The sequence below is a fragment of the Cydia strobilella genome, chromosome Z (assembly GCF_947568885.1).
Source record: "Cydia strobilella chromosome Z, ilCydStro3.1, whole genome shotgun sequence".
NCBI classification, from domain to species: domain Eukaryota; kingdom Metazoa; phylum Arthropoda; class Insecta; order Lepidoptera; family Tortricidae; genus Cydia; species Cydia strobilella.
The window spans coordinates 38,974,937-39,002,653 of NC_086068.1; the positions used below are offsets into that span (position 1 = coordinate 38,974,937).

Sequence of the window (27,717 nt, forward strand, 5' to 3'; positions counted from 1 at the left end):
CTTATCCCTTTGAGGGATCTCTTCCAGTAAACCTTTTAGTAGATGAGAGGAGAGAGTGAAAAGAGGGTGACAAATGCAGTAAAATGTACAACAAGGTACCAGAAAGGCAAAGGATATAAATACATACAAATTTTATAGGATAAACATATATTACACAAAAAGGAATGGGGAAATTTAATATGCATTCATTAGAATAATTCTAATTATTGTAGTTTTAAAATTAATATATTTGTGTTATTGTGGCAATAATTTGACGTTGAAATAATTGTGATATAGTTATTTACGATACAAGTGCGGAAAAGAGGAAACTCTAAACGAGTTGCGATAAATTTAAACACGACCGCAGGGAGTGTTTTAAATCGACACGAGTTGCGAATTACCTATTCGCACGTGTATCGTACAACGTTTTACAGTACATATGTCCCTTTAAACCTTCGACATATGCACGAAAAGTGCTCTTTACGCACTAGGGCGAGAAAGTTGCACCATATGTACTGTAAAGTATTATAATATAATATCGATTATCACGTTCATCCTATTAAGCAAGTTTCAAGTTACAACCTACAACAAAACTGCCAACGCTGATTATAGTACGGGCGGAGACCGTATGATCTACTACGTCATCTGAAACAAGGATAAGCCCCATGGCACACGTTCATAAAAGCGATGCTAAGTTTGGAAAAACTAGTAAAAAAAATAGAATTGGCCGAAAACACGAAAAAAGTACCATTTCCGGTTACAAAAAAAAAGTGAAATTTACGTCATCTGATACAAGGATGAGACTGGTGGCAACAGATAGGAATTTATATGTAGCTTCAGAAACCACTTGTCTGGCAGTTCCTGTATGGCCGGAAGTGCGTCTGCCGGGCACTTCAAAGGTACCAAAAAGAGTGGAATATGTAGGTTCAGAAAACACTCGTCTGCCAGCTCCCAAATAGCCGTAAGTACGTCTGCAGGGCACTTTAAAGGTCCGAAAAAAGGTAGAATTTGCGTCATCTGATAAAAGATGAGACTTGTGGCAACATATAGCAATTTATTTGTAGATTTAGAAAACACTCGTCTGCCAACTCGTAAATGGCCGAAATCCTTTAAATGCCCGGCAGACGCACTTTCGGCCATTTGGGAGTTTTCTGAAGCTACACATATAGTAGGGTAAGTAAGCGCCCTGGTATGCACTTTTGTCTCAGGCAAACAAAGCTGATTTGGCCCGGTAGCCACCAGATCGTACCGTGCATATGGAAATGGGGGGGGGGGGGGGGTGAAAGTTTGTATGTAAGAAAAGTAAAAACAAATTTGTACCAAAAAAGGGCAAAAATACCTGAAACAAACATAGAAACATTATAATCGTACTTTAAAAACGCCTAGTTCAGTGTTTTTGTAAACACATTTAATCTTTGACTTTGACCATAGTTCCATTTGTATGGAAATCGCCACCGCCACGCGCTATAAATTATTATTTCTTACAAAAAAATGTATGAATGCCTCCTTTGAAGTGATGTATTTCAGAATGAAGAATAAATGGGCAACATTGTCCAATTTTTTTATTTAGTGTTATTCGCCATACTATGATTGTAACAGGCAAAATTGTCACAAAATTTAGACCCGGTTCCGGTCCAGGACCCGGACCCGAACCCAGACCCGGACTCGGACCCGGAAATGCTACCAGAAAAGTGGGTTAGGTTAGGTTTGAACTGCGATCATCACAGAACCGAACTCTTATCAGAAAATTGGGTTAGGTTAGAACTGCGATCCTCACAGAAACGAGATACTACTAGAAAAGCGGGTGGTTTTACCTCCTTTTCTACATAATGAGGGCTAACGCGTATGAATTCGCCGCTAGGGGCGCTAGTGTAGATGGTGGTCTTTTCCATAGTTCGAAATGTCAAATGTCACTTGTCACTTCAATGACTGACAGCTGTTCTTTAGTCTTTTGGACCACCATCAACAGAGGCGCCGAGTTGCTTGACGACCGCCATCTTGGCGACATCGAGTCGGGATTAATTTTTGTTTTTGCTCATTAACGTTGTTTGAAGTGTAATACTGACAGCTTATTATGCAGTTAACTAATGAAGACGTGTGCGGATAATGAAGAATTAATCTAGATACGAGTTTATCCACCGTTTTGGCGTCAACGCCAAGTAGCTCCACGTGGCCCTTGTATAGTCGCTATCGCTATACAAGAGCTCATAATATCACAACTACCGAACAACGTCGTGCTCTAAGAGCATTTGGTATTTCTACCTCTAACCGTATCTGGATAGAGCCCTAGAGGCCATAATTGTATTATTTATACTTTTACCGTACAGTGGCCGATTTACATCAAGATTGAAGAAATATAACTCGATCCCACGTGGATCCCACTTTGACGTTGGCGAAATCATCGACAGTGTCGATGGGGCCATTCTACATTAAAAAAAAAAAAAAAAAAAAAACAGAGTCGCCAACTGGTGAGCAAAAAAACGATAGCCCTCATTAGGCAAAAGATACTGTCTTTATCATTTCATTGTATGGAATCGTGCACCATCAACAATAACCATAATCTTTCACCGGCATCCCACATGGAAGTCTGTTTTTTTATTATTATTATTTTTACTAGTTTTTCCAAACTTAGCATCACTTTTATGAACGTGTCCCATGGGGCTTATCCTTGTATCAGATGACGTAGTAGATCATACGGTCCCCGCCCGTACTATTAGTGGTTTCTACTTTTATATTTTTTGTACCTACATACATTAAACAGTATACTGCGACAATAAATGACTTTTTATTTTATTTTGTTAAGCCACATGCCAAGCATGCCAAGTGTCATGCGATCTTCTCGACGGCACCATGCTTTTAATACTTGTTTATAAAGAGGTCAATGTACTGATGTGTTTAATTTCAGCGATGACAACATATCACCGTGGAATTCGGACGACATGGATTCAATAGGGTCAGTGCCGGAGGCGCGGTCGCCAGGCACGCGATCGGCGCGCGCGAGCAGCGTGGCGTCGCGCGGCTCGCGGTCGCGGCGCGAGTACCGCGGACCGCTGGCGCCCGCCGCTGCGCCGCAGGACCTCGGCCCGCCCGAGAACGTGGTGGTCACGCTGCGGCTGCTCGTCGCGCTCGAAGACTACCTCGGTAGTCTCGGACCTAAAATAGTAGACTTGCTCACCGACGCTATCCGAATGGAAAAGGTATGGCTATAGTCCCCTCACACCTTTCACCTTAAATCATTTCGTTTTTTACTACGTTTATACTTGAATTTCTGCCGCTACATAAAAGTCGCTCATTGTTCTTTGACATCAGTGTGCAAAGTTTAATTTTTTCCTGTAGTATATGTACTTTAATGGGATGATTTTGAATGATAAGTATTAAAAAGCATTAATTTGTTAAAACGTTTTGTGTTCAGGTTCATTGGAGTAGCTTCGATAAAATAGGGTATTCACTGAAATCACAATTTTCTACCAAACAAAAAGCAATTATACTCTGACACAACTAACTTGCCCAGACGCCATGTTTATCTGCCGTTCAGCTTCAGTTTGCTCAGGGTCGCTAGTCGTGCTCGGGGTCGGGGTGCTAGAAACAAATTTCCGAGTTTACTGCAATTTGGTGATTCTTGATAAATGATAACCCTACCCTACGCCTCCTAGGTACATAAGTACCTAACCTAACCCAGAGCCAGTGTTTCCGTAGTTTTAAAAGAGCATTCGAATTAATCTCACGGATCAATTAACTTTTCCAAGTCCATTATGATTTATGAAGCACCAAAAGATTCCTGGGGATGACTGTGTCACAACCGAAGCATAGAAGAAGGTGATACCTCCACGTGTTCAGGAAAAAGATCCCTGGGGAGTAGGGATGACTGTGTCACAATCGAAGCATAGAAGAAGGTGATACCTCCACGTGTTCAGGAAAAAGATCCCTGGGGAGTAGGGATGACTGTGTCACAACCGAAGCATAGAAGGTGATAGTGAAGGTTTTATTCGATACTAGCTTTTGCCCACGACTTCGTCTGCGTGGAATCAGCAATTTGGGTAGCTTATTTTTTAACCAATTAGCTATTGTTTCCCCATACAAATCTTTCACCTTCTTTTCACCCCCTAAATTTTACCTGCTGAACATTCAGCTTGTGGTAGCCTTGGTCTCCCATCAGTAGCGTCTCCAGCAAAAAACTTGTTCAGCAGAATCTCGTATTTCAGGGAAAACAACCTTCATAAAAATGTTAGGTTAGGTCAAACGCTAACAAAATCTGTCATATTACATAGTTTACATTATTTGCAAGTTCTATTGACGACTTATGAATTTGTGGCCTCATTCCGAAACAGGACAAAGCGAACTCTTCGGAGGAGCTCTTGGAGCGAGAGTCGGCGGTGGTGCTGATCGAGACCGCCAAGGAGAAGCTGAAGGGCGCCGTACAGGCGGGGCTCGTGGCCGCTGCCGCCGCGGGCGCCGTGCGCGCCGCCATCGTGCGCGCCGCCGCCACGCTGCACGTCGCCGACACGCGCGCCCTCACCTTCAACAAGGTATAAACCTATCTACTTACTACACGAGCCCGACCTGCAACGATCCTACTTGACGGTTTTGTACATCGTTTTATGGAAAAGTAACGAAATACAAATAAAACCAGGGTCGAAGTTTTACTATAGTACTTTCTCTTTACTTTCCCTGCCATATAATAAATAGTACATTACTACAGAGGCCGGGAAGTAAGGGGTTGCCGGCCGAATGCATATATACGGCCGAACGTAGTGAGGCCAGATAGTTATGAGGCCGACAACCCCTTTTCACGCCGATGTATGTATAGTGCTTTTCTCAAACATGCAATGAAATAAATAAAGAAATCTCCACGAAATCAAAGTTTTAATTCTAAAGAAACTAAAAGTAAACTAGGCACAAAATATAACTACCACTTGTACCTATCTTTATCACACGTGTCGTATATTTTACACATGTAGTTAATCAATTTATTACACAAATGTTCAAAGGTATATTAAATGTATCTTTGATTTTTCGCCTTGCATCCTTCTGACTGTAGTTTTAGCCACATAACTAAGATTACATCGTTTTTTATGTTGATATTATGCTTCATATTCATTTAATATTTTCGTCGGAACTCATATTAAATAACACAATAAACAACGCACAATAAATCCAATAAAATAGAATTACAGATACACAATGAAAAATGTTCAACTTTACCTCCAAAACGATTAAAAAAACACCAACGCGTGTTTGAGTAGACATTTTTACCGCTAATATTTAAATGAAATATGTTTGCCAACGGACTGTCTCATTTCAAACATAGACAGAGATAATCATACTATCTTTGTCTTACACTGGTACTAGCACCCAAAAGAAAAGGATGAGTATAGTTTTTTTGTTCTTATTTACTGACAAACTGGTTTGGCCAACTATATTTTAAATCTGTATTTGTAGGTAAATTTGTATTTCAATATTATTGGAACTTGTTAATAATGTTTTATTTATATATTTTTTGTAAATAAAAATAAAACTGCAAAATATATTAATTATCGTTTATTGTTTTTTTCAAGGTGTATTGGCAGAATGTCATTCCGAACCATAAGCAAATATTGGTTATAGTTTTTTTTTTTGGCTGCATGCCATGATGCTGTGTCACAAATATATGTGAAATGGAAATTAAAAAGAGCCACTTCCCGGCCTAGGCCTGCAACTTTGTATGAAATTTCATTGCAGGCCCCTCATCTAGCCGCGCCGGAGTCGTGATACTTCCCAGCCTAATATAAAGAACGTAATATCAATATTACATAGCATGTTTGAGAAAAAGCCTTTATATGGCAGGGGGAATATATTTTCTACGTGATTTTGAATTTTGTTTCAAAGCGATATGCTTCAATTTTGCATAAATACTGACGCCTTATAAAGGGTTTGTGTTTTGAATCTATGCCAGTTTATAGTTGATCACTATATTAAGGTGCCGTAGGTTCAAAGAACAGTTTTTGATCACAACACGGTTGCAAAAGTTAAATTAGCAATCTTTGAGGCCTTTCTCTAGTGACTTCATCGATTCGAATCTTCATTTTTTAGGGTTCCGTACCTCAAAAGGAAAAAAACGGAACCCTTATAGGATCACTCGTGCGTCTGTCTGTCTGTCCGTCTGTCACAGCCTATTTTCTCCGAAACTACTGGACCAATTAAGTTGAAATTTGGTACACATATGTAAATTTGTGACCCAAAGATGGACATGTAACGAAAATAAATTAATTTTAAATTCGGGGGCCACTTTTAGGGGTAAATGAAAAAATTAAAAAATAAAGTTTGTCAAACTATATCGTGTTACATATCAAATGAAAGAGCTCATTGTGAGAATCTCAAATATATTTTTTTGTAATTTTAGGATAAACAGTTTAGAAGTTATTCAAGAAAATAGGCAAAAAATTACCATTCCCCCCTTTATCTCCTAAACTACTGGGTCAATTTTTTTTAACAAAATACACAAAATAGATCTTGACCTCACCGGAAAACCTATTAGAAATGTGCAGTCAAGCGTGAGTCGGACTTAATTACTTATTAGAGTTTTGAATGATTCACGGTTAGTTTCACTAGACTTATATTGACCGGGATATAGACCGTGATTACCTTTTGTATTATTTGTGAGCTCCCGATATTTCGACGCAGTTACATGCATCATGTTCACGGGTGACTGAAGATAGCGGGTGGGTGTCAAAGTTGTGTAGACAGCGCTCTGTCTACCCTCATTCTTGCGCGTCGGCCATTTTATTGAGATCGTACAGGACGTTAGGATTGAACCTGATGAAGTGATGGTCAGTTTTGACGTAGAGTCATTGTTCACTAACGTACCTGTAATTGATAGCATTGAGGTAGTAACAAACAAGATCCAGGAGAACGGCATGCCAATAGAATACGTAAGGCTCCTTGAACACTGCCTCACTACAAATTACTTTCTGTTTCGCGGGCAATATTATATACAGGCAGAGGGAGTAGCGATGGGCAGTCCGGTGGCTCCAGTGGTGGCTAACATTTGGATGGAACACTTTGAGCACCTAGCCCTTTCTGCGCCCCCAGCTCCCGTTAAAATTTGGAAGAGGTACGTGGATGATGTGTTCTGCATAATTAAGGGTGGTAAACAGAAGGCTGAACTGATGCTAGGACACCTTAATAGCATGCACCGATCTATGTCGTTTACATTGGAAATGGAACAAGAAAGGAGTATTGCGTTTCTGGATGTGAGACTGAATGTTACAGGTTGTGGCATGCTGGGACACTCAGTCTATAGGAAACCGACTCACACGGACCGCTATTTACACGCGAGCTCGCACCATCATCCCAGACAGTTCATCAACTCGGTTGTGGCATCACTGACTAATCGAGCACACGCTCTGTGTGACTCGCTACATCTAAACCAGGAGCTGAACCATGTTCAGAGTGTCCTGAGGATGAATGGCTACAGAGTTAACATTGACAAGCGGGACACAAAAACCAAGCGCCTCACTCATCGCGTTGAGAGACAGCCAGCGTTTATGCCGTACGTCAAGGGTGTGACAGACAAGATATCAAAAATACTAAATAACTACTCTGTAAAAACTATCTTCACCCCGCACAGGAAAATTGCACAATTTCTGCGGTCGCCTAAAGACAATTTTCCCCTGGAAAAACCTGGTGTATACAAAGTTGAGTGCAGCTGTGGTAGTTCGTACATTGGGCAGACCAAACGCACTATTGCCTGCAGAATTAAAGAACACATTGCTGCGGTCAAGAACAATGACGTTCGCAAGTCAGCTATTGCTCAGCATCTCCTTGAGTCGGGTACAAATCACTGGATCGAGTTGCATAGTCCCAAGGTCATTTTGACAGAACGCCACTATATACCAAGATTGGTAAGAGAAGCCGTTGAAATTCACAAATACAAAAATTTTAATCGTGAAGATGGGTTTAAACTGTCAAATGTGTGGAATCCTGTGATTTGTTTGTGTAAAAAACCAGTGATAGCGAATCAAACACGCGTAGTGACACCGTGAGTGTAGTGTGTTTGGACAGACCAACGAGTGTGAACGCGACCGGACCAACAAGTGTAAATGCGACCGTTGGTAACGTTGAAAGTGAACGCAGCCGACGCGCAAGAATGAGGGTAGACAGAGCGCTGTCTACACAACTTTGACACCCACCCGCTATCTTCAGTCACCCGTGAACATGATGCATGTAACTGCGTCGAAATATCGGGAGCTCGCAAATAATACAAAAGGTAATCACGGTCTATATCCCGGTCAATATAAGTCTTAATTACTTAGTTTTTGATCCGACCCCTACGTGTTTTTAAAGACGTTTCGCAAAAAAAGTACATCGTTTAAATTGTGTAATGTACGGAACCCTTGTAACGCGAGTCCGACTCGCACTTGGCCGGTTTTTTGACTTTCGTTCGATAGAAAAAAATAATTAACATTAGGTTTAAAACGCACTTTAAACATGTGTAACCATTTATGCACAAAAGCTAAAAATATTAAAATTGCTTCAAAATAAGCAATTTTATATTTGAAGGAGCTCATCGATTATGTATTTATATCTTTTCTCAATGTCTGTATCTTTTTTTATGTAGTGTACACAATAAAGCATTTTATTAACCGACTTCAATTTCATAGAAGGAGGAGGTTCTGTATTCGGTTGTGGCTATTTTTTTTTTATGTATGTTCACCGATTATTCCGAGACCCGTGGTCCGATTTGAGTAATTCTTTTTTTGTTCGAAAGGAGCTACTTCCAAGTTGGTCCCATATTAATCTGGTTCTGATCTGATGATGGGATCCCTGAGGAATTGAGGGAACTCCTCAATTTTTAAAGGCACATGTATGATGATTTGGGTGTTTTCATAAGCAACTTGAGCATTTTCTCTCGAAAACGACCAATTTGATGAAGTGGACCTGATGATGATGATTGTTTTGAAGATAGTGATGATGATTTTTTAAATGTAGGGTGTTCAGCGATTACTCCGAGACCCGTGGTCCGACTTGAACAATTCTTTTTTTGTCTGAAAGGAACTACCTCCAAGGTGGTCCCACATTAATCTGGTGCTGTTCTGATGATGGGATCCATGAGGAATTGAGGGAACTCCTCAATTTTTAAAGGCACATGTATGGTGATTTGGTCGTTTTCTTAAGCAACTTGATCATGTTTTCTCGAAAACCACCAATTTGATGAAGTGGAGCTGATGATGATAATAATTTCAGCGATTACTCCGGCACCCATGATCCGATTTGAGTTATTCTTTTTCTGTTTGAAAGAAGTTACTTCTCCAAGGTGTTTTCGTAATATTTTTGGTTTTGATCTGATGATGGAATCCGTGAGGAATTGAGGGAACTCCTCAATTTTTAAAGGCACGTGTATGGTAATTTCGGTGTTTTCTAAAGTAACTCAAGCATTTCCTCACCAAAACCACCAATTTGATGTAGTGCAACTGTAGCCTAACCACGAGTTTGGCACTAAATATTCTTCGTAACTTACTTTGTACACTAATATGCCAGTACGAGCGAGATGCATAAATGGGTTAGGAGTTAAGGGGTCTGGGGTTAGGGGTCGGGGAATGGCGGTTGAAGGGTTAGTGGTTTAGGGTCGAGGGGTTCAGTGATCAGGGGTTGATGTGCTGTGAGGTTGAGTGATCGGGGGGTTTGAGGGATTGGGTCAGTGGCGGGGCGGAGAATGGATTTACTGACAGGAATGATCTCCCAGACGGACTCGAGGAAAATTCTGATTATTTAATAAAGTTTACGAATTTACAGATAAACGTGATTATGTTTTTCATTTATGCGTCACGCTCTTAACAATGTCTTAAAACTAAAAATGGGACAATAAAAACTTTTATAAAAAAAAGATAAACCGACTTCAAAAAGGATGAAATAAAATATTATCCTTTTTAGGGTTCCGTGTTTAAGTATATGCGTTACCAACTGATATGTTTGAAGTCGGTGCCAAGCCAAGTACTCCAAGTAGTAACAATACCAGTCAAAAATAATTAGCTTTATGTCTATAAATCCCATTACAACTGTACAAATATTATAAACGTGAAAGCAATTATGTCTGCCTCTTTGCTACCTTTTCATGGCTAAACAACTGACCCGCTTTAACTGAAATTTTGCATGAAGGTTCCTTGAATTGTTTTATATTTTGAAATGTAGTCCTTTGGATAAGCGACAGAAAATAACTCAGTCCCAATCCCACACTTGCGTGCTATGACTGTTTAAGAATTAGTAAGAAATGCTCTTTAAAAAAATACGACGACAAAACGTATTAGATTTACACTAACGTGCCGACAAGCATGGTACGAACTGCGCCGAGAAGGTTCAACCGTGTGTTCTGTTCTGTGGTGTGTTCTTAAATACCTACAGAAAGTTCGTTTATTGTCGTCGTGTAAAGCTGCGTCTTACATAGGCGAACACTCGCGAACGCGAAGCGAAGCGACGCGGCACGGCGCGGCCGGCCCAAGGCGTTCGCGTTCGCAACGAGATCGCCCACGTAGGACACTTCTATATAGGACATATAGGTATCAAAGGATTAATTAAGGCGCCGTGCCGCGCCGCTTCGCATTCGCGTGTTGTTCGCCTACGTAGTACGCTGCGTTAGGCAATCCAACGTACATACTTATATAGCCGCATCTTTATCGAATTGCACCAAAATCACTATGAATATATGGTTTAAAATTTGGCTTGGCACCGACTTCAAACATATCAGTTGGTAACGCATATACTTAAACACGGAACCCTAAAAAGGATAATATTTTATTTCATCCTTTTTGAAGTCGGTTTATCTTTTTTTTATAAAAGTTTTTATGACTTATGCATTTGTAAAAAAGGGATAAAACATAATTTAACGAAATCAGGCCCGTAAAGTGTAATGAATAAGGGGGTACCTATGTATTTAAGTATTTGTTTATTATATATATCGTTGTGCGAGTACCCACAACACAAGCCTTTTTGAGCTTATCGTGGGACTTAGTCAATTTGTGTAAGAATGTCCCTAATAATATTTATTTATTATTTATTTAAAACATGATATCCGTGGTCCCGAGCACGCACATTCGTCTCGCTCACGCCTACGCTCAGTGAGAGTGAAAGAAGAACTCGAACCTACGATCTGTTAACGTAGATTCTTTAAACGATTGTCCTTTGTTAGCTGGTGTACAATTCTTACAAAAAAAAATCCCACCAAAAACATTTGATGTAAAGTCACAGAATAACTAATAGTACTACGTAAAGTGTTGGCAAGACTTACAGGCGTACGGGCCTCGTATGGCTTCTACAGCTACACTAGGTATAGTACAATAGTTAGTTGTAGTCTCCTAGTAAGTATAAGTACCAGCATCAACACTTTAACTTTGTAACTCCTAACTTTGTAAAGCTAACAATTTGGTCAAACAGTACCATATTTTTAGAATCCGGCGTGCTAATGACATGTATGATTGAGAATTAAAGAACTGATAACCGATTTCTCAATTATAAACTTTATGTGTAATATTGACGGAGGAATATCTTATTAGAAATTGTCTAAAATCGTTGATTTTTGTATAGAGTCCCTTAGGTGCTATTTACCTTTTGATAATTGTTTCTTTTTAGCCCTCGATAAATTGACACCTTAATTTGTATAATTAATATAAATAATATCTGGGAGACCGAGCTTTGCTCGGAAAACATATAAAAACTCAAAAATGCGCGCTTTCTCAGACATAAGACCTAGCTAGATCGATTTTTCGCCCCCAAAAACCCCCATATAGCAAATTTCATCGAAATCGTTTGAGCCATTTTCAAGATCCCCGAGATATATAAATATAAATAGATATATACAAGAATTGCTCGTTTAAAGGTATAAGATACGTAACGAAATGGTACCCATATATTAGTATTAGTATCTATATATATTATGTTATTACTGTATAGTACAGTGGCCCTCGGCCTAATGCACCATTCGCTGTGAGTGTACAGTATATAATATACTACCGACATGTGGTATCGTTGTTTTCGGTAGACTCATGTACTGTACATCACATGGTATGTTTAAAAGAGAAAAGTTAAAAACTTTGTACTGCCGATTTTGTGACGTCACAGTTATCCCCGTCTCGGGCAGGCTGCGGGTGCCTATGGAGGGGTGGCAGGGGTTGTTGCGTAATAAGCCGGTTTGCGCGCGTACTTTGTTTGATTTCACGTTTGAGGCTTAGCCGGTGTGAGGTGACGGTGACATACTCCACCGACTCGCTGCCACTTAGGTTGAATCAGCAGAGCCATGCGAGCTTACAGTGCTATTTTGTATCATCATCGCCTCCCCCTTGTAGTCTCCTCTTCCTAGTCCTTGCTGCAGGATCTGCTGGCTGGAATTACCCCAAGTATCAGTATCAGTAAAGATATTTTTGTCACATCAAACATCAAACATTTATTCAGCAAATAGGCCAAAGTCATACTGTATAATATTTGGACTAATCCATTCAGCTATTTTCAATTTAGAGCAGTTCAAAGTCCACTCTGGATAGTGAAATTTTTGATAATTTTCTAATAATTTGTTAGACCAACTAGTGAAAATGTTAGACTATGTTATATATTTCAGTTCAGTTCAGTTCAGTTCTTTATTTGCTTTCTTAAGATACAAGTATCATGCAAAATTGTATACAATAAAATAACTTAGCCTAAATCTACTCACAAAGCCCTTTCATTTGGTACAGTCGAGGTCAAAGATATCTTTACAATTGAGTGTGTTAATTATATAACAATTCAAGTCTTGGAGACCCTTTACATCTCTGGATAATTTGATGATCTTTTTTATTATTATATACATTTTATCTCTGACACCTAGAGACTTTTACATCTCTAAACAATTTTAGTACTTCTGTTGTTTGTATATTTTTATTAGCTTTTTTTTGTGTAATTTGACATTTATATTGACATGCAAATAGGCCACAGGGGCACTTTTACATGTCAATTTTTACAAACAATAAAATTAACCCAAAATTACAAAAAGAAGAAAAAAACAATTACATAAATATAAATGTGAAATTACACAAAAAAAGCTAATAAAAAATGTGTGCTATTGTCACAGTCACAGTTAATGTTAGGTAACAAGAAATCAGTGACTCAGGATAGTCAGGATATAATTCATGTAAAATGTCGACAAAGGTAACGCTTATGTGGTTGGATTTTGTCATTAGTGTAGGTCTTTCTAATTTTGGCAGGTTGTAGTTGATTTATCAGATTAAATACCTAGCCACGGAAAATTGTATCTTAGTTATGATAATCAGAGCAACGTGTATCTAGAGACGGGCCTTACGGGCACTAAGAATGGTGCTAGTTCAACGGATGTTATTTGAAATGTTACAATGTTCCATGTTCCATCGCCAACATTTCATAAATATGCTTTGCCCAAAGCCTCTATCAAAGCCTTTGATAAAGATGAAATAATAATAAAATGTTGAGGAGCACTATACAATATATACTCGAAAACTTAGTTACCTTGTCCGTGTACCGATGTACATACAATACAAGAAGGTACACAGATTCGGCGCGGCCCGGCCGCCATTGCTTTTCATCTTGCCTGCGTTGGTTTGGTTGAATGAGTAAGATAAGATAAGAGCACAACTCAACACAACTCACAAGGTTGGTTGCGATATAAAGAAACGCTGTTAGTTAATATCTTAACGTAAATCTGATCAAAAATATGTTTAAACGGAATTACTCGTATAGGTATATTATAAACCAACTTAGAAATAATATATATATATATATAACGTCATTTGGTTTTTTTATTCGTCAAAATACGTATTCAAAAAAAAACTATGTACTTACGTTTCAAATTTAATTTGTTTCCTAGTTCATTTGCAACGTAAGGTTAGTAAGAGGCCGTAGTCGATTTTGGAGCAAAAATGTAAAATTGATGTCGTTGAAATCATACACGTTTTGTTACGTAATATCTAAATAACAAGTATTGGTTTATATTAGCACGATTTCTCATCTTGCCTTTAAATAATGAGGTCGCGAGCGTGCGTCACCGGTAATGCATGAAGAGAAGGGGCAGTTTAAAAAAAATCATGGTGGTAAATTATACAAATTGATGTATAAGAATAGTTTCAGCAAATGTTGTAGATTGTTGTTTAAGTATCAAAATTACGTTAAAATTAAGTCGATTTTCAGAGAAATTGTCACTTGTTTTGAAGTAATTTCTGGAGAAAATTGATTTCGTCTAACTTTCATTTACACTACTTCAAAGTCATAATAATAAAAATGTAGTCTGATAAACGTCAAGTACAGGATATGTGTAATACAAAATTACCATGTTTAGCAGTCCAAACTTTACGAAATTTACAAATAAGAGCGACAAAATCAGTGCTTTACGCGCGTTTACCTAAACGTCCATCAGAAAAGCAAACATTACTAATTTAGTGAGTCTGTTTTCAAAAAACTGATCTGATAAAAGGTAAGATAAGAAGACGTGCTAATAGAAACCAGTACTTGTTATTTCAATTAGGTAACAAAAGCTGTACAATTTCACCGACTAAATCTATCAATTTTACATTTTTGCGACTAAAATCGACACCGGCCTCGTAACACTATCATAACATTTTTTATTAAAATAATATTCTTCTAGATTTAATTAAATACGATTACCTACTTTTTTGTTTTCTACCATCTACATACAAGAATGATATCTAGCCACACTCAGCCCTCCTTATGCTAAAAGGCGGTATCTCAAAAACGAATGAACTGGAAATGGAACGTTATGATTAAAATTTAAGGTACTTATTTGCATTCAATCTTCAATTGAGATACCGCTTTTTAGCTCAGCAGGGGTGGTGGCTGAGGAATAAATGTCCAGCATAACCCAGAGATGGCATTATTATCAGCATTGGGTACATTACATAATTCCGAAAAATATTATGCCGAATTTCAGAATACCGAATTTTATTATTCCGATTTTTAAATGCTCGACCTAACAAAATTCCGACTGTCATAATTACGAATGATGAAAATCACGATCATTTATATTTCCGAAAAGCCGAAAAGCCGAATTTTGTAAATTCCGAACCACATAATTCCGATTATAACAATTCCGATGGTGACAAACATCGAATTTAACAATTACGATTTTTGAAATCACGAATTCCGAATTGCCATTATTCCGAAATTTTGAATTCCGAACCACATAATTCCGATTAAAACAATTCCGACAGTGATAAACACCGAAAAAACAATTACGATTTTTGAAATCACGAATTCTGAATTGCCATTATTCCAAAATTTTGAATTCCGAACCACATAATTCCGATTATAACAATTCCGACAGTGATAAACGCCGAATTTAACATTAACGATTTTTGAAATCACGAATTCCGAATTGCCATTATTCCGAAATTTTAAATTCCGAACCACATAATTCCGATTATAAAGGCAATTTTATTTTATTTTTTATTTTTATTTAAAAGTGACAGACCCTACTACGAACTCGGTGCTTACTACAGGAAAAAAGTAAAAAAAAAATTAAACTCATTTATTGCTTAAAAATGCGTGTTCTTGTTGTTGATCTTAAAAGTCTTATAATAAGTGTGAAAAAATGAGACGATTAAAGTCACATGTCCAATCAATGTCATTGACATCAAGATGAGTTGGTCAAACGTTCAGTACCAGTACCTTATTTATCGCTACAACTACATAAACATGTTATTTAACATAGAGTAGGTATTCGTACATATACCACATTTATCAATCAATCGTACCAGTACATAGTTACATATATTATTCATTTAATTTATTTATTTGTCTTTTTAAATTTTTAGGTGTTGATATGTATTTTAATTTTTACTTATTTGATATTGTTATTATCTCTTTATTTATTTTCCTTTTTAGGTTAGGATTTTTACAATATGTTTATAAAAGTAAAATATAAAAACACTTACAAAACAATACAAAAGATATGAACACATTATAAAAAACCTAACCTAGGGTGCCGCCAGCAGCGGGGCAGGGCCCGAGCTCGGTGGTCGGTGCCGGGAGAGGAACTGGCGGACTATCCGCGCCGTGTCCAAGATTACCGCCTTCTACATCTGACCCTTGATCCAACCACCTAGGGAGAGTCTTTCAAGATGTTGGTCGAGACTTCGCTATTAGACCGTTCGCTGAAACAACTATCGGGACAATTATGATCGTCGAATCAACATCTCACATGGCGGTTATCTCGGGAGCCAAAGTCTAGGTACTTACTGGACTTGTCCTTCTCGGCTTTCACGAGATTTTCATCATGGGGGATGGTGATATCGACGAGCACGGCCCGGCGTTGCGATCGATCTATTATCACAATGTCAGGCTTATTGTTTTGTTTTTTTTTTACATATGGGCATGTAGCCTGAAATAAATAATTTGAATTGAATTTGAATTGAATAACAATTCTGACAGTGAAAAACGCCGAAATTAATTAAATTTACGATTTCTGAAATCACGAATTCCGAATTACCATTATTCCGAATTTTTTAATTCCGAATTAACGTTATTCCTATTTTAAATATCCCAATTTTTAAATTTCCGAATAAAGATATTCCGAATATATTGTTAAAGTTCGTTTTCTTGAGGGTCGCAGTTCTAACTTAACCTAACCCACTTTTCAGGCAACAGTCTGTTTTCTTGGGGGTCGCAGTTCTAACCTAACCTAACCCACTTCTGACAACAGTTCGTTTTCTTGGGGGTCGCAGTTCAAACCTAACCTAACCCATTTCTGGCAACAGTTCGTTTACTTGGGGGTCGCAGTTATAACCTAACCTAACCCACTTTTCTAGCAACAGTTCGTTTTCTTGGAGGTCGAATCTCCGAATCCGAATTTATTTATGCCGAATTTTTATGCTAAAAATATTTTACGCCGATTTTAAGAATGCCGAATTTAACGTGATGCGGCACGACAGGCACCCGTAATAATTACTAAAACGTGAGTCTTCATTTGAATATCACGAATTTCATTTTTCCGACCTTACAAAAAAAAGAATTTCTGAATTCCGAATTACACAAACGAAACCTGTTTTCATTTGAATATCACAAATTTCATATTTCCGACCTTACAAAAGACCGAATTTCTGAATTCCGAATTATTTTATTTCCGATCGGACAATGGTTTTTCGGAATTTAAGAATTCGGTAAAACATATTTCGGACAAGTGTTAAATCGGAACTTTCAGCTTTCGGTTAAATGACAATCAGATTTTACATTTTCGGAAATAGCACATTCGTGATTTTCTTCCATCGTGTTTTTAAAAATCGTAATTTTGATATTTTGGAACTATAAAAAATCGGGATTATGAAAGTCGTGCTTATGAAATTCGGAAAAACATATTTCGGAATTATTGAGTGTTCCCATCAGCATTACATTACTCCCCTTCGGAGATACTATACCATGATGGTACCTAGCTCGAGGTACTCTTTTCGTGTCAAATTACCCAAATGAACACAGCAAGTAATTAATTAATTTCTTAATTTAATTATCTCTTATTTTAGTTTTAATTTTTATAAATTATGTTTGTGATTATCAGGGTTTAAAGAGCAGTTCAAGCGCAGCTCAGGCAGGTAACGCGACGGCGGGTGCGAGCGCGGGCGCGGGCGCGGCGGGGGTGTCGGTGGCGGGCGTGGGGTCCGTGGACCGCGCGCAGATCGCGCAGCAGATGGCGGCCGCGCTCGTGGCGCAGGGCAAGACCGACGTCTCTTCCGAGGAGCTCGCGCAGCTCGTCGACGCCGTGGTCAGTACTAATGCCTACTAATCACGATTACCTAATGCTATTCTCAGTCATTGCTAATAGTAAACACATACCATGTAACCTTAGGGCTAGATGGTCACTTTTTAGACTGATTTTGAAAACTTTGTCTTTTAAAGTTAGATCGTTCAATCAATCGTTATATCTTAATCTGAATACAATCAGAAAAATGTGAGGTATTGTAAAAAAATAATGCGAAAAAATAAAATGCGAAAAAATAAATAAATGCGAAAGTCTCTCTGTCTGTTACCTCTTCACGCTTAAAGAAAAGGTAGAAAGGTAGCTTGTTTATCGGTGTTCTACAGGATACATTTCGGGGAGTGTGCGATGGGCTTACATAATTTAATCCCCCCATCTCCATTCTGCCACCGTGGGACTAGACGCGGACTTGCGTTTCATCCTTACGTCATTACTCTGCCACTGATTCGTACTAAGCGCTATGCATCCAGCTTTACCATGCGAACGGCTAAGGAGTGGAATTCACTTCCTGCAAATATATTCCCAGTCCACTATAACTTGGTTCTTTTTAAATCGAGAGTGAAAGACATCTTTTAGGTAAGCATGATCCATCCTAGACTGCATCGGCACTTACTATCAGGTGAGATTGCGGTCAAATGCTTGCCTTTTTGTAATAAAAAAAAACCGCTGAACCGATTAAGTTGAAATTTGGTACAGAGATAGTTTAGGTTTCAGGGAAAGACATAGAGTAGTTTTTATCCACGAAATCATCCTTTAAGGGGGTGAAAGTTTGTATGGGAAATCGATAAAAAGCAGATTGGATAAAAAATAAGCTAGGTACCCGAATTGGTCACTATCAAATTGACCTTATCGTTAAACGACCATTTCAGCTAGATAACATAAAATTTAAATACACAGGCAGCATATAGGTAGTCAATTCAGCTGCGACGACATGAAAGTAGAATACTCAGTCAGCAAAAAGACAATTTAGCTGGATGGCTAAGAATTAGAATGAATAAGTAGCCAAACTTCTGAAAATATAAATAGTCCATATGATTAGAATATCTAATGAGCCGAAAGTGAAATTAGTTAATTGACATAAACACAGAACGAGTTAATAGCAAAACGTCATGAAATGTATATGAATAGTCTATATACTAATAGCCCAGGAAATGAATGCCCAAAAAAAGTTATAATGGGAAATGCTTGGAACACAATTTTTGACTTCGTAGCTTTGTTTGGACTAGTTAGGAGGTGAACATATCAAAATTCCCCGGCCGTAACCCTGGTGCTGGGGGGGAGAGGGGGTTTGAAGGTTCCATTTTTCGGTTTTTCGATTATAACTCGGAAACTATGCGTCTGAGCGACTTGGCCACTTATACAAAATGAAAAGAGATTTAATTTGTTACTAGTTTTATTAAGTCAAGTTTTCGATATCTTGTATAGTTTTTGAGATATCCGTTCTTGAAGGTTTATTTAGGGCTCTCATTTTTATCTTGATTATATACATCAGTGAAGCTGCTAGGCCGGGTTTGGTATCGTTTTCGTATAAATCGGGGGTGCTGTATTCATTTATGGTATCAACATACACCATTCCTAAGTAAAAACAAAATTTTTGAAATATATTTTTTTAAACTCCTCTTTACACTTAAACCGCTGAACCGATTTCGTTGAAATTTGGTATAGAGACGGTTTGAGTCCCGGGACAGTACATAGGATAGTTTTTATAACCAAAATCATCTTTTAAGGGTATGAAAAGCGGGGTGGATATTTGTATGGGGAATCAATAACCGCTGAAATTATTTAAATAGTATTGAAATGTATTAAACTGAGTGACCCTTTTTAATATATTTAATTTGAATTGTTAATGTTTTATATTTTAGTAACATGAATTTATATAGTTATTTTTGAGTAGACTGACATTTGACTTTAGTTTGGCATTTGTAATTATTTTCTAGTAAGTGATTGTTAAATTGGATGTGTACATGTGAATTTTTATTCTAATAATTTTGTAAATATGTTGACATTTGTAATTGTAATTTGTAATTTTATACTATACTTATCTTCAAATCTCACATAAGAAAAATAGAAGTTTGTCAAAACGCTATGGAAAGGAGTATGATAGGAAAAAGACTGTCAGACAGAATTAGACTTACAACGATAAAAAGGTACACTAGAACCAAAGACATTACAAGAACCATCAGAAAACTGAAATGGAAATGGGCAGGACATACAATAAGAGGAAGCGGAAAATGGTCCAAAACAGTAATGTTCTGGTGTACAAAACACCTGAAAAGAAAACGTGGTAAACCCAAAAGAAGATGGGTTGACGAAATAAAGAAGGAAGCAGGTGGATGCTGGACAACATTAGCACTAGAAAGAGAGAAATGGAAAGAGTTGTGGGAGGCCTTTGCCAACAAAAGGCATACAGACAACCCTATTATAATAAATAATTAAGATGTAATATACAAAGGTAACAAGTGAAACCATGTAATTGTCTGAAATAAAGGCTATTTTTATTTTATTTATTTGTTTTTATTATCTTCAAAATTTATTTTAATTTTTAATAGGTACAATGTACATAATTTTAATTATTAAGCAACTATGTTCGACACAATAATTATAGTTAAGAATAAATAATGAAGAAATATATAAAGAAAAAAAAAGAAGAAAAAAAATTGGGATGGTCTACATGTTTGATTGTTGAAAATCATGCCAAACATGACTTCAAACCTAATTTTAAACAGTATTAACCTCAAGAATTCAACTTCGGCGAAGAAGCTGAATTCCCCTCACACCAAATTTCACACCTTCAAAGTATGATTTTTGAGATAAAAAGTATATTATATCCTGATTCGAGACTTAAAACATCTATTTATCAAATTTCAACTACATTGGTTCAGCGGTTTAAGCGTGAAGAGGAGTTTAAAAAAAGTTATATGTTTAAAGTTTATATGTTTTTACTTCGGAAAGGTGTCAATGTTGATACCATAAATGATTTCAGCATCATCGATTTATACGAAAACGATAACAAACCCGGCCTAGCAGCTTCGCTGATGTAGATAATCAAGATAAAAATAACAGCCCTTAATAGACCTTCAAGAGCGGATATCTCAAAAACTATACAAGATATCAAAAAACTTGACTGAATAAAACTTGTACCAAATTAATCACTTTTCATTTTGTTTAAGTGGCCAAGTCGCTCAGATGCATAGTTTCCGAGACATAATCGAAAAACCGAAAAATGAAACCTTCAAACCCCCCCTCCCTCCCCAGCACCAGGGTTACGGCCAGGGACTTTTGATATGTTCATCTCCTAACTAGTCCAAACAAAGCTACGAAGTCAAAAATTGTGTTCCTAGCATTTCCCTCTATACCTTCTTATTGCTTGGCCTAATAATTGGAATTCCCAATTCGTCGAAAGTAAAATTATTTGATTAACATGAACACAGAACGAGTTAGTAGCAAAACGTCTGGAAATTTAATGTGTCATAATCAGAGGGCGGAATTGCTCATGGCAAAAATCAAACGTTAATAGAGTTGGAACGTTGAATTTTATCGACTTTTTCAGCTATCGATAAGTTCAGTCACCTTAAAAAATTCCGGAAATGTGGATTATTAATTTTTTTCATGATATGTTGCAACAAACCAGAAATATTATCAAATCTAGATAAAAACTATTATCGTTCTTTACCTCTTTAAACTCAGGTGAATGTGTTTTGCTCGTTATGTGAGTTTCAACGCAATATTTTTTTAGTTGCTTTAAGTGAACCTTACATTTAGAGCAGTATATTGTTGAGTTGTTTTCGTTGTAAGTAAGACAAGGATACTTCTTTATCAATTTGTTAATTGTTTTTCTTTTTGGATTAACCATATTTTCAAACGTGAATTAATTGCAAAAAGACTAGTGGCAGAAATGACAGTTAACTGCCATGCAATTTACTTTTAATCTAATCAAAGAGGTCAAATGGTCAACTAGCTAATCAAAGAGGTTAAGGTTAAAGTCAGAAATGTAAAAGGTGACTGGACTTATCAATAGCTGAAAAAGTCGATAAAATTCAACGTTCCAACTCTATTAACGTTTGATTTTTGCCATGAGCAATTCCGCCCTCTGGTCATAATCAGGCATCGTAAACTGCGAGCGAAATCCATTGAAGTACTAGGGTTGTTACTTAGTCAAGTCAAGTCAAAGTACGTCATTTCAATTTCGCTCGCAGTTTTCGATGCCTGTTCATAATTTATAAATATGTAACAGTTAAAGCTAGGCTTATAATATTAATATGGATATTCTGACATTTTTATTTGTTAGTAACGCATACCCCCTAAAACATTGGTTTATCCCATCACACTTTAAAATAAAATTTGAAGTAATTCCTTTACAAGGTTTTAATTCTCAAGTGTCATATTATAATACTTAACATTTGAAATCCAGACATTTTGCTAATGGGTCGCTTGGCGTTTATTCCATTTAGCAATAAAAACATTACACAATCCAGACTTTTTGCTTCTTGACTTTTTAGCGTTCATGTATGTGTATTAATTGAGACGTTCTAAGATACAAACGTGTTGCTACCGGACCATTTAGCATTTGTGTCTATTAAGAAATAAAGACATTCGAAGATAAAGATGTTTTGCTGCTAGATCATTTTAAATTGTTACGTTCTAAGATCCCGACGTTTTGCCAAAGAGGCATTTAGCATTCATGTCTATGTAGTTACAAAGACATAAGACAATCCAGACATTTCAGCAATATTGTCCTTGATAGTGACCCACCCAAATTACTAACTCTACGCAGACCAAGTCGCGGGCTAAAGCTATATATATAACGTATAATATAATTTGGTTTATACAATTCAAAATAATAAAATATTTTTACTGGAAAATTTGGTAAAGACTGTCAGAAGATCGTAGACGAAAAAATATAATACATAATATGCATCCGTACGTGTACTCTCGTCCTACATATTAAGTCTACTTGGGCGATTTCCAAATCCATTTTTTGTTTATTTCTTGTAAATTATAAAAGATTTTTGTTTACAATATGTCTAGAAATATACAATATTATGTAAAATTTATTTAATTTTGTGTTAACCAGTGATCACTCCTTACCTCTCGACTAACAACGCAACAATGAGATTGATCCATATTTAATTTTATTTGCAGGTCGGGATAGCTGAAGAAAAGAAACGACAAGAACAATCCAAGAAAAGGATGGAACAAAAAGTGACGGTTGCTCCAACCGCCAAGACCGTCAGCGGAACCGCTTCGGCCTTGCAAATGTTGCAGTCAGCCTATGACGAGAACGACAAGAAGTAAAACTATATAATCTTTCTCAATTTATGCATTATAATATACATATATTTTTATTTATTTATTTATTTAAGCCTTTATTTTTCCTTAAGTAGTTTTACATGATAAAAAAAAGTTTTCTAATATTATTGTTTTCCATTTTTACTATTTTAAGGACCCCTGTTGGGTATAGGCCTCCTCCATATCTTTCCACCTTTCTCGGTCTTTTGCCTTGATTAGCCAATTTTCTCCGGCTGTGGCTATAATATCCTTGGACCACCTTGTTATGGGTTTTCCCGCCTTCCTTTTGCCATGGGGTCCTGGCCACTTTGTGACTTTGTTGGTCCATCTGTCATCTGTCAATCTTCCTATGTGGCCGGCCCATCTCCATTTCTGTTTCAGCACAAACTCGAGGGCATCTATGATGTTTGTTTTGGATCGTATGTACTTGCTGTTAACCTTGTCCTTTAGTTTTATACTGAGAATGCTCCTTTCCATGGCTCTTTGGCAGGTTCTTATCTTTAATTTGTTCTTGTTTGTGTGCTCCCAAGTTTGAGAACCGTATGTAAGGCATGGTAAAATGCACGTGTCCATTACTGTTTTCTTATGTTTTAGATTGTAATTTCCTTTTAGAAGCTCTTTAAAACTCCAGTACTTCCTCCAGCTGTTATGGATTCTACGGTCTATCTCCTGGCTGTTGCTGTCAGTGTCGAAAGATATTCTCTTGCCCAAGTATATGTAATGGTCTACATATTCAAGTTCTTTGCCTTGTATGTGTATTTTTGTAGGGGCTCCGTTAGTCATAATTTTTGTTTTTGTATGGTTCATTTCTAATCCGACTTTACAGCTTTCCTCGTTCAGCTCATTTAACATTATTTGTAGAATGCTGGTATTTTCTGAAAATATAGCTATATCATCTGCGAAACGCAAATGACTTAAGTGTTTATTGAATACTTTAATTCCTTTTTTATCCCAGTCCAGTTGACAGAATATGCTTTGTAGCACAGCTATGAATAACTTTGGTGATATTGGGTCCCCTTGTCGGACTCCTCTGCCTATTTTGAATTATTTTCCTCTCGTTTCGAGTTTGACTCTGCTAGTACTGTTTTCATATATATTCCTTAGAGTGTTGATGTATTTAGAGTTTATCTTGCAGTCATTGAGGGCCTTCCAGATTGCGTTGTGGGAGATGCTGTCAAATGCCTTGGTGTAGTCTATGAAGGCTACATAGAGAGGTTTGTTGTATTCTTTGTATCGTTCTATGATTTGTTCCATTGTGTGGATGTGGTCTGTTGTTGAGTAGCCTGACCGGAACCCCGCTTGCTCTACTGGTTGGAGATTGTCAATTTGTCTTGTTATTCTATTTAAGAGCAGAGACGTGAAGAGCATGTAGGTGCATGCTAGCAGGCTTATAGGCCGATAGTTAGTTATATTTTTTGGGTCACCCTTTTTGTATAAAATTGTGATGTCTGATGTATGCCATTGTTTGGGAGTTTTTTCATATTATATGATCATATTAAACAGTTGGGTCAGTGGTGTTACAAGCAGTTTGGCTCCCAGTTTTAGAAGTTCGTTGCTGATGCCATCGGGGCCAGGACTTGTGTCTTTTTTTAAGTTCTTAATATGTTTTAAGACTTCTTTGTCCTCTATTAGTTGGATGGAGTTGTTTGCGTTTTCTGATTGGGTTTCTATATCTTCAGAGTAGTTGAGATCGTCGTCATTCCTTTTTTTATAAAGGTGTTAGTAGAAATTGGTTGCTGTATTTAGGATATCGGCCCGTGTGACCATTTTCTTCTCTTCTTCGTTAAGTTGTTGAATCCAGTTTTTCTGTGAGTCTAGTTCCTTTAAGCCTTTTTTTATGCTTTTATGTGCCACTATATTTTTTTCTATAATTTTCTTTCTATGGTTTTCATAGTCTTTGCGGATAGCTTTATTGGTGTGGTTTTCTTAGTAGTTCAGTTCGTTTCGCGATGAGGTCTCTAGTCTCCGTTTGTAATATTGAGTATGGTTGTTTTTTAGTAGGTTCTATTTTTGCTGCATCAATGATGCTTTTTTCTAGTTTGTTGTAGTAGTCTTGAATGGTTTTCGGAGGGTCCTTTATCACTTGTGATAGGCTTTCATCTAGTTTGTATAAATAGTTTTTAGTGTCTTCTTCGCTTTTAGGTACTTTGGGGAGTGTTTTGAAGGATTTTCTGGATTTATTGCTGTTATTGAGTATATATGTTCCTCTTACCATTTTGTGGTCAGATGGGAAGGATGTGTTCAAAAACTCTATGTTTGTGAAATTATTTGGTTTGTTAGAGAGTATGAAATCAATTTCATTTTTTGTTTGTTGGTTGGGTGAGATCCACGTCCATCTCCTATTATTTTTCATAGTAAACATTGTATTAATTATTTTCATGTGTTGTTCCATAGCGAATTGCATCAGTCGCTCACCCCTGTGGTTTCGATTTCCTGTTCCGTATTTTCCGGCAACTAACGATTCAGTGGATTTTGGAATGCCAATTTTTGCATTGAAATCGCCAAGTATGATCTGGGTTTTATTTGATGTTTCTTGGGCTTCTATGACCGCTTTATAGAACTCTTCTATTTCACTGTCACTTGATTCTGATGTTGGAGCGTGAACTTGTATTATTGATATGTCCTCTTTGTCGAATGTTAAGTTTAGGACTGCTACTCTGTCAGATAAGCCTGTGAATCCAGTTATATGTTTTTTGAGGTATTTTTTCAACAGGAATCCGACTCCCAGATGTCCTTGTCTTTCTCCGTTCCAGCAGAGAATGTGGTCATCTTCTTGTATTGTGCTTCCTTGACGTCGCACTTCGGCAAGGCCAATAATGTCGTACTTAATGGTTTTGAGTGCATGTTTTAATTCTATTAGTCTCTCTTGGCTCGATAGAGACCTGACGTTATAGGTACATATGTTTAGTCTTATTTTTGACTTTTGGTGGTGTAAATTTGAAGGGTTTTGATCTGACATCCCACGGGGATCAGCCGGGTTGGGATCTGTTTTTGGTGTATATGTTTAGTTGGGATCTTCCAGTTCTTAGAGGGCATTTTTAGTTTTTTGTAATCTGACTTTCTTTAACATACATATATAGTAGTCACTAATCCACACTGATGCGAATTTGCACGCCGTCCTTTAAGAACTATTCCATGAACTTATACCCAAGTGACATTCGGCGATGGGCTCGAAACGCTATATGTATGTGCTCGCGCCATACAGTATAGGTATAGTCATGGAATTTAATTTCCAACCCACCTTAGGTTCAATATCGTACAGCAAACTGTCACCTTAAGAGCTAAGCACGACGTTGTTGTGACATATCGCATGTATTGTTTTATGTTAATAACTAGGCAACATTATAGTCGTTTATGTGACTGCTACATAATGAAAGGCATTAAAACTCGAGTGTGGGTTTATGAAACGAACGTAGTGAGTTTCATAATAGAATCACGAGTGTTTTAATGCCTAATTATGTACAGTTACATACACTGCTTTATCCACACATAAATTAAACTTTCTATGATGTATTAACTAACCTCATATTACAGCCGACATTGGGGTATAGTTGTTCTCTGGCGGAATTCGCGGATATGAGGTGGCGTCTCCGAAATATCTTTAACGCACATTTTATACGAAACTTTTGCTAGAGTTACTTTAAAAACAACAAAACAAATTATTTTTTACTTACAAACTAATTAAAAGATAAACTGCACGTCAAATGGCGGCAAAGAAAACTTTTTTCACGCATGTCACGCATCCGTAGTTTTTTTTTTAAATTCAGAGACAAACTAGAGTGGGGGTCGATTGCCATATCGTTCGATACCAATTAACAAGAGAGATTTGTCAAATTTGTATGCAATTGACATTTCATTTCGAATAAAACGTCATCTCGACTGATATTAGAATAGAGGTCAAATCAAATTTCTTTGTTTTTCAGATATGTTCGAAATTTGAATAAAATAATATTATCGAAATCGATGTTATTATTTAGCAATAAAAACATTTTCACAGATAAAAAATTTGCTGAAACAAAACAGTTTATTTTAATGTTGGCCATTATTTACGGATTTTGAAGGCACCATAGAGACAGGAAACTCCCTGAGTCTGAATTAGTAGTAGTAGTAAACTTATGTCGCGAACACGCACACTACTACAAACACAAACACCACGCTAATATCTAAAGGAATGATTGGCCGTATTTTCTTATTTCGAAAGAGATTATAACCCCTCGCCCATTACAATAATTTGAACTTTACAGTAAAGAAATTATGTCGAAATTGCATCTACGATTTATATATTTATATTTTTGGAGATAGTTGAGCTACAATCACAAGTTCTGCTACTCGGCAACAGAGGTCCTAAGTTATTCGAGAACATTCTTTAATTTTACGCTAGATATCAACCTTATCTCATTTTCATAAATTTGATATTTGTACTAAACAATCCAGAAATCCTTGCGGGAAACCCGAAATGAAACTGTTAGTTTAAGTTATAAAATTAGTTTAATAGGGTAAGTGTATAAAAACTGAGCGCATCTCGCCATCAAACGTAACAGTTTGGCGAGAATATAAATGTTTAGTAATTAAGTTGTAAATTAGAATATATAAATAAATAAATTAAAAAAAAAATTGAATGAAATAATACTTACCGATGACATGAAATGCCTCCATGTGTAATATTTCATGTCCGGCTAGTGTTTTTGCACTACAAAATGGAGCAACACGGCATA

At 37.0% G+C, this 27,717-nt stretch overlaps 1 protein-coding gene and 1 long non-coding RNA gene across 2 annotated transcripts in view; one reads left to right on the top strand and one right to left on the bottom strand.

Annotated features, from left to right (window-relative positions):
• LOC134754818 (uncharacterized protein CG7065-like) overlaps window positions 1-27,717 on the top strand; it is a 156,234-nt gene that overhangs the window by 116,623 nt on the left and 11,894 nt on the right. The window contains exons 16-19 of the mRNA XM_063691206.1: window positions 2,885-3,176; window positions 4,308-4,505; window positions 17,516-17,719; window positions 22,856-23,004. Of these exons, the coding sequence (XP_063547276.1) occupies window positions 2,885-3,176; window positions 4,308-4,505; window positions 17,516-17,719; window positions 22,856-23,004 (843 nt within the window). The remainder of the gene's footprint in view (window positions 1-2,884; window positions 3,177-4,307; window positions 4,506-17,515; window positions 17,720-22,855; window positions 23,005-27,717) is intronic.
• The window catches only part of LOC134754977 (uncharacterized), a 96,006-nt gene continuing 84,116 nt past the window's right edge, over window positions 15,828-27,717 (bottom strand). Inside the window, exon 2 of the long non-coding RNA XR_010128993.1 lies at window positions 15,828-15,936. This is a non-coding gene — a long non-coding RNA (uncharacterized LOC134754977). The remainder of the gene's footprint in view (window positions 15,937-27,717) is intronic.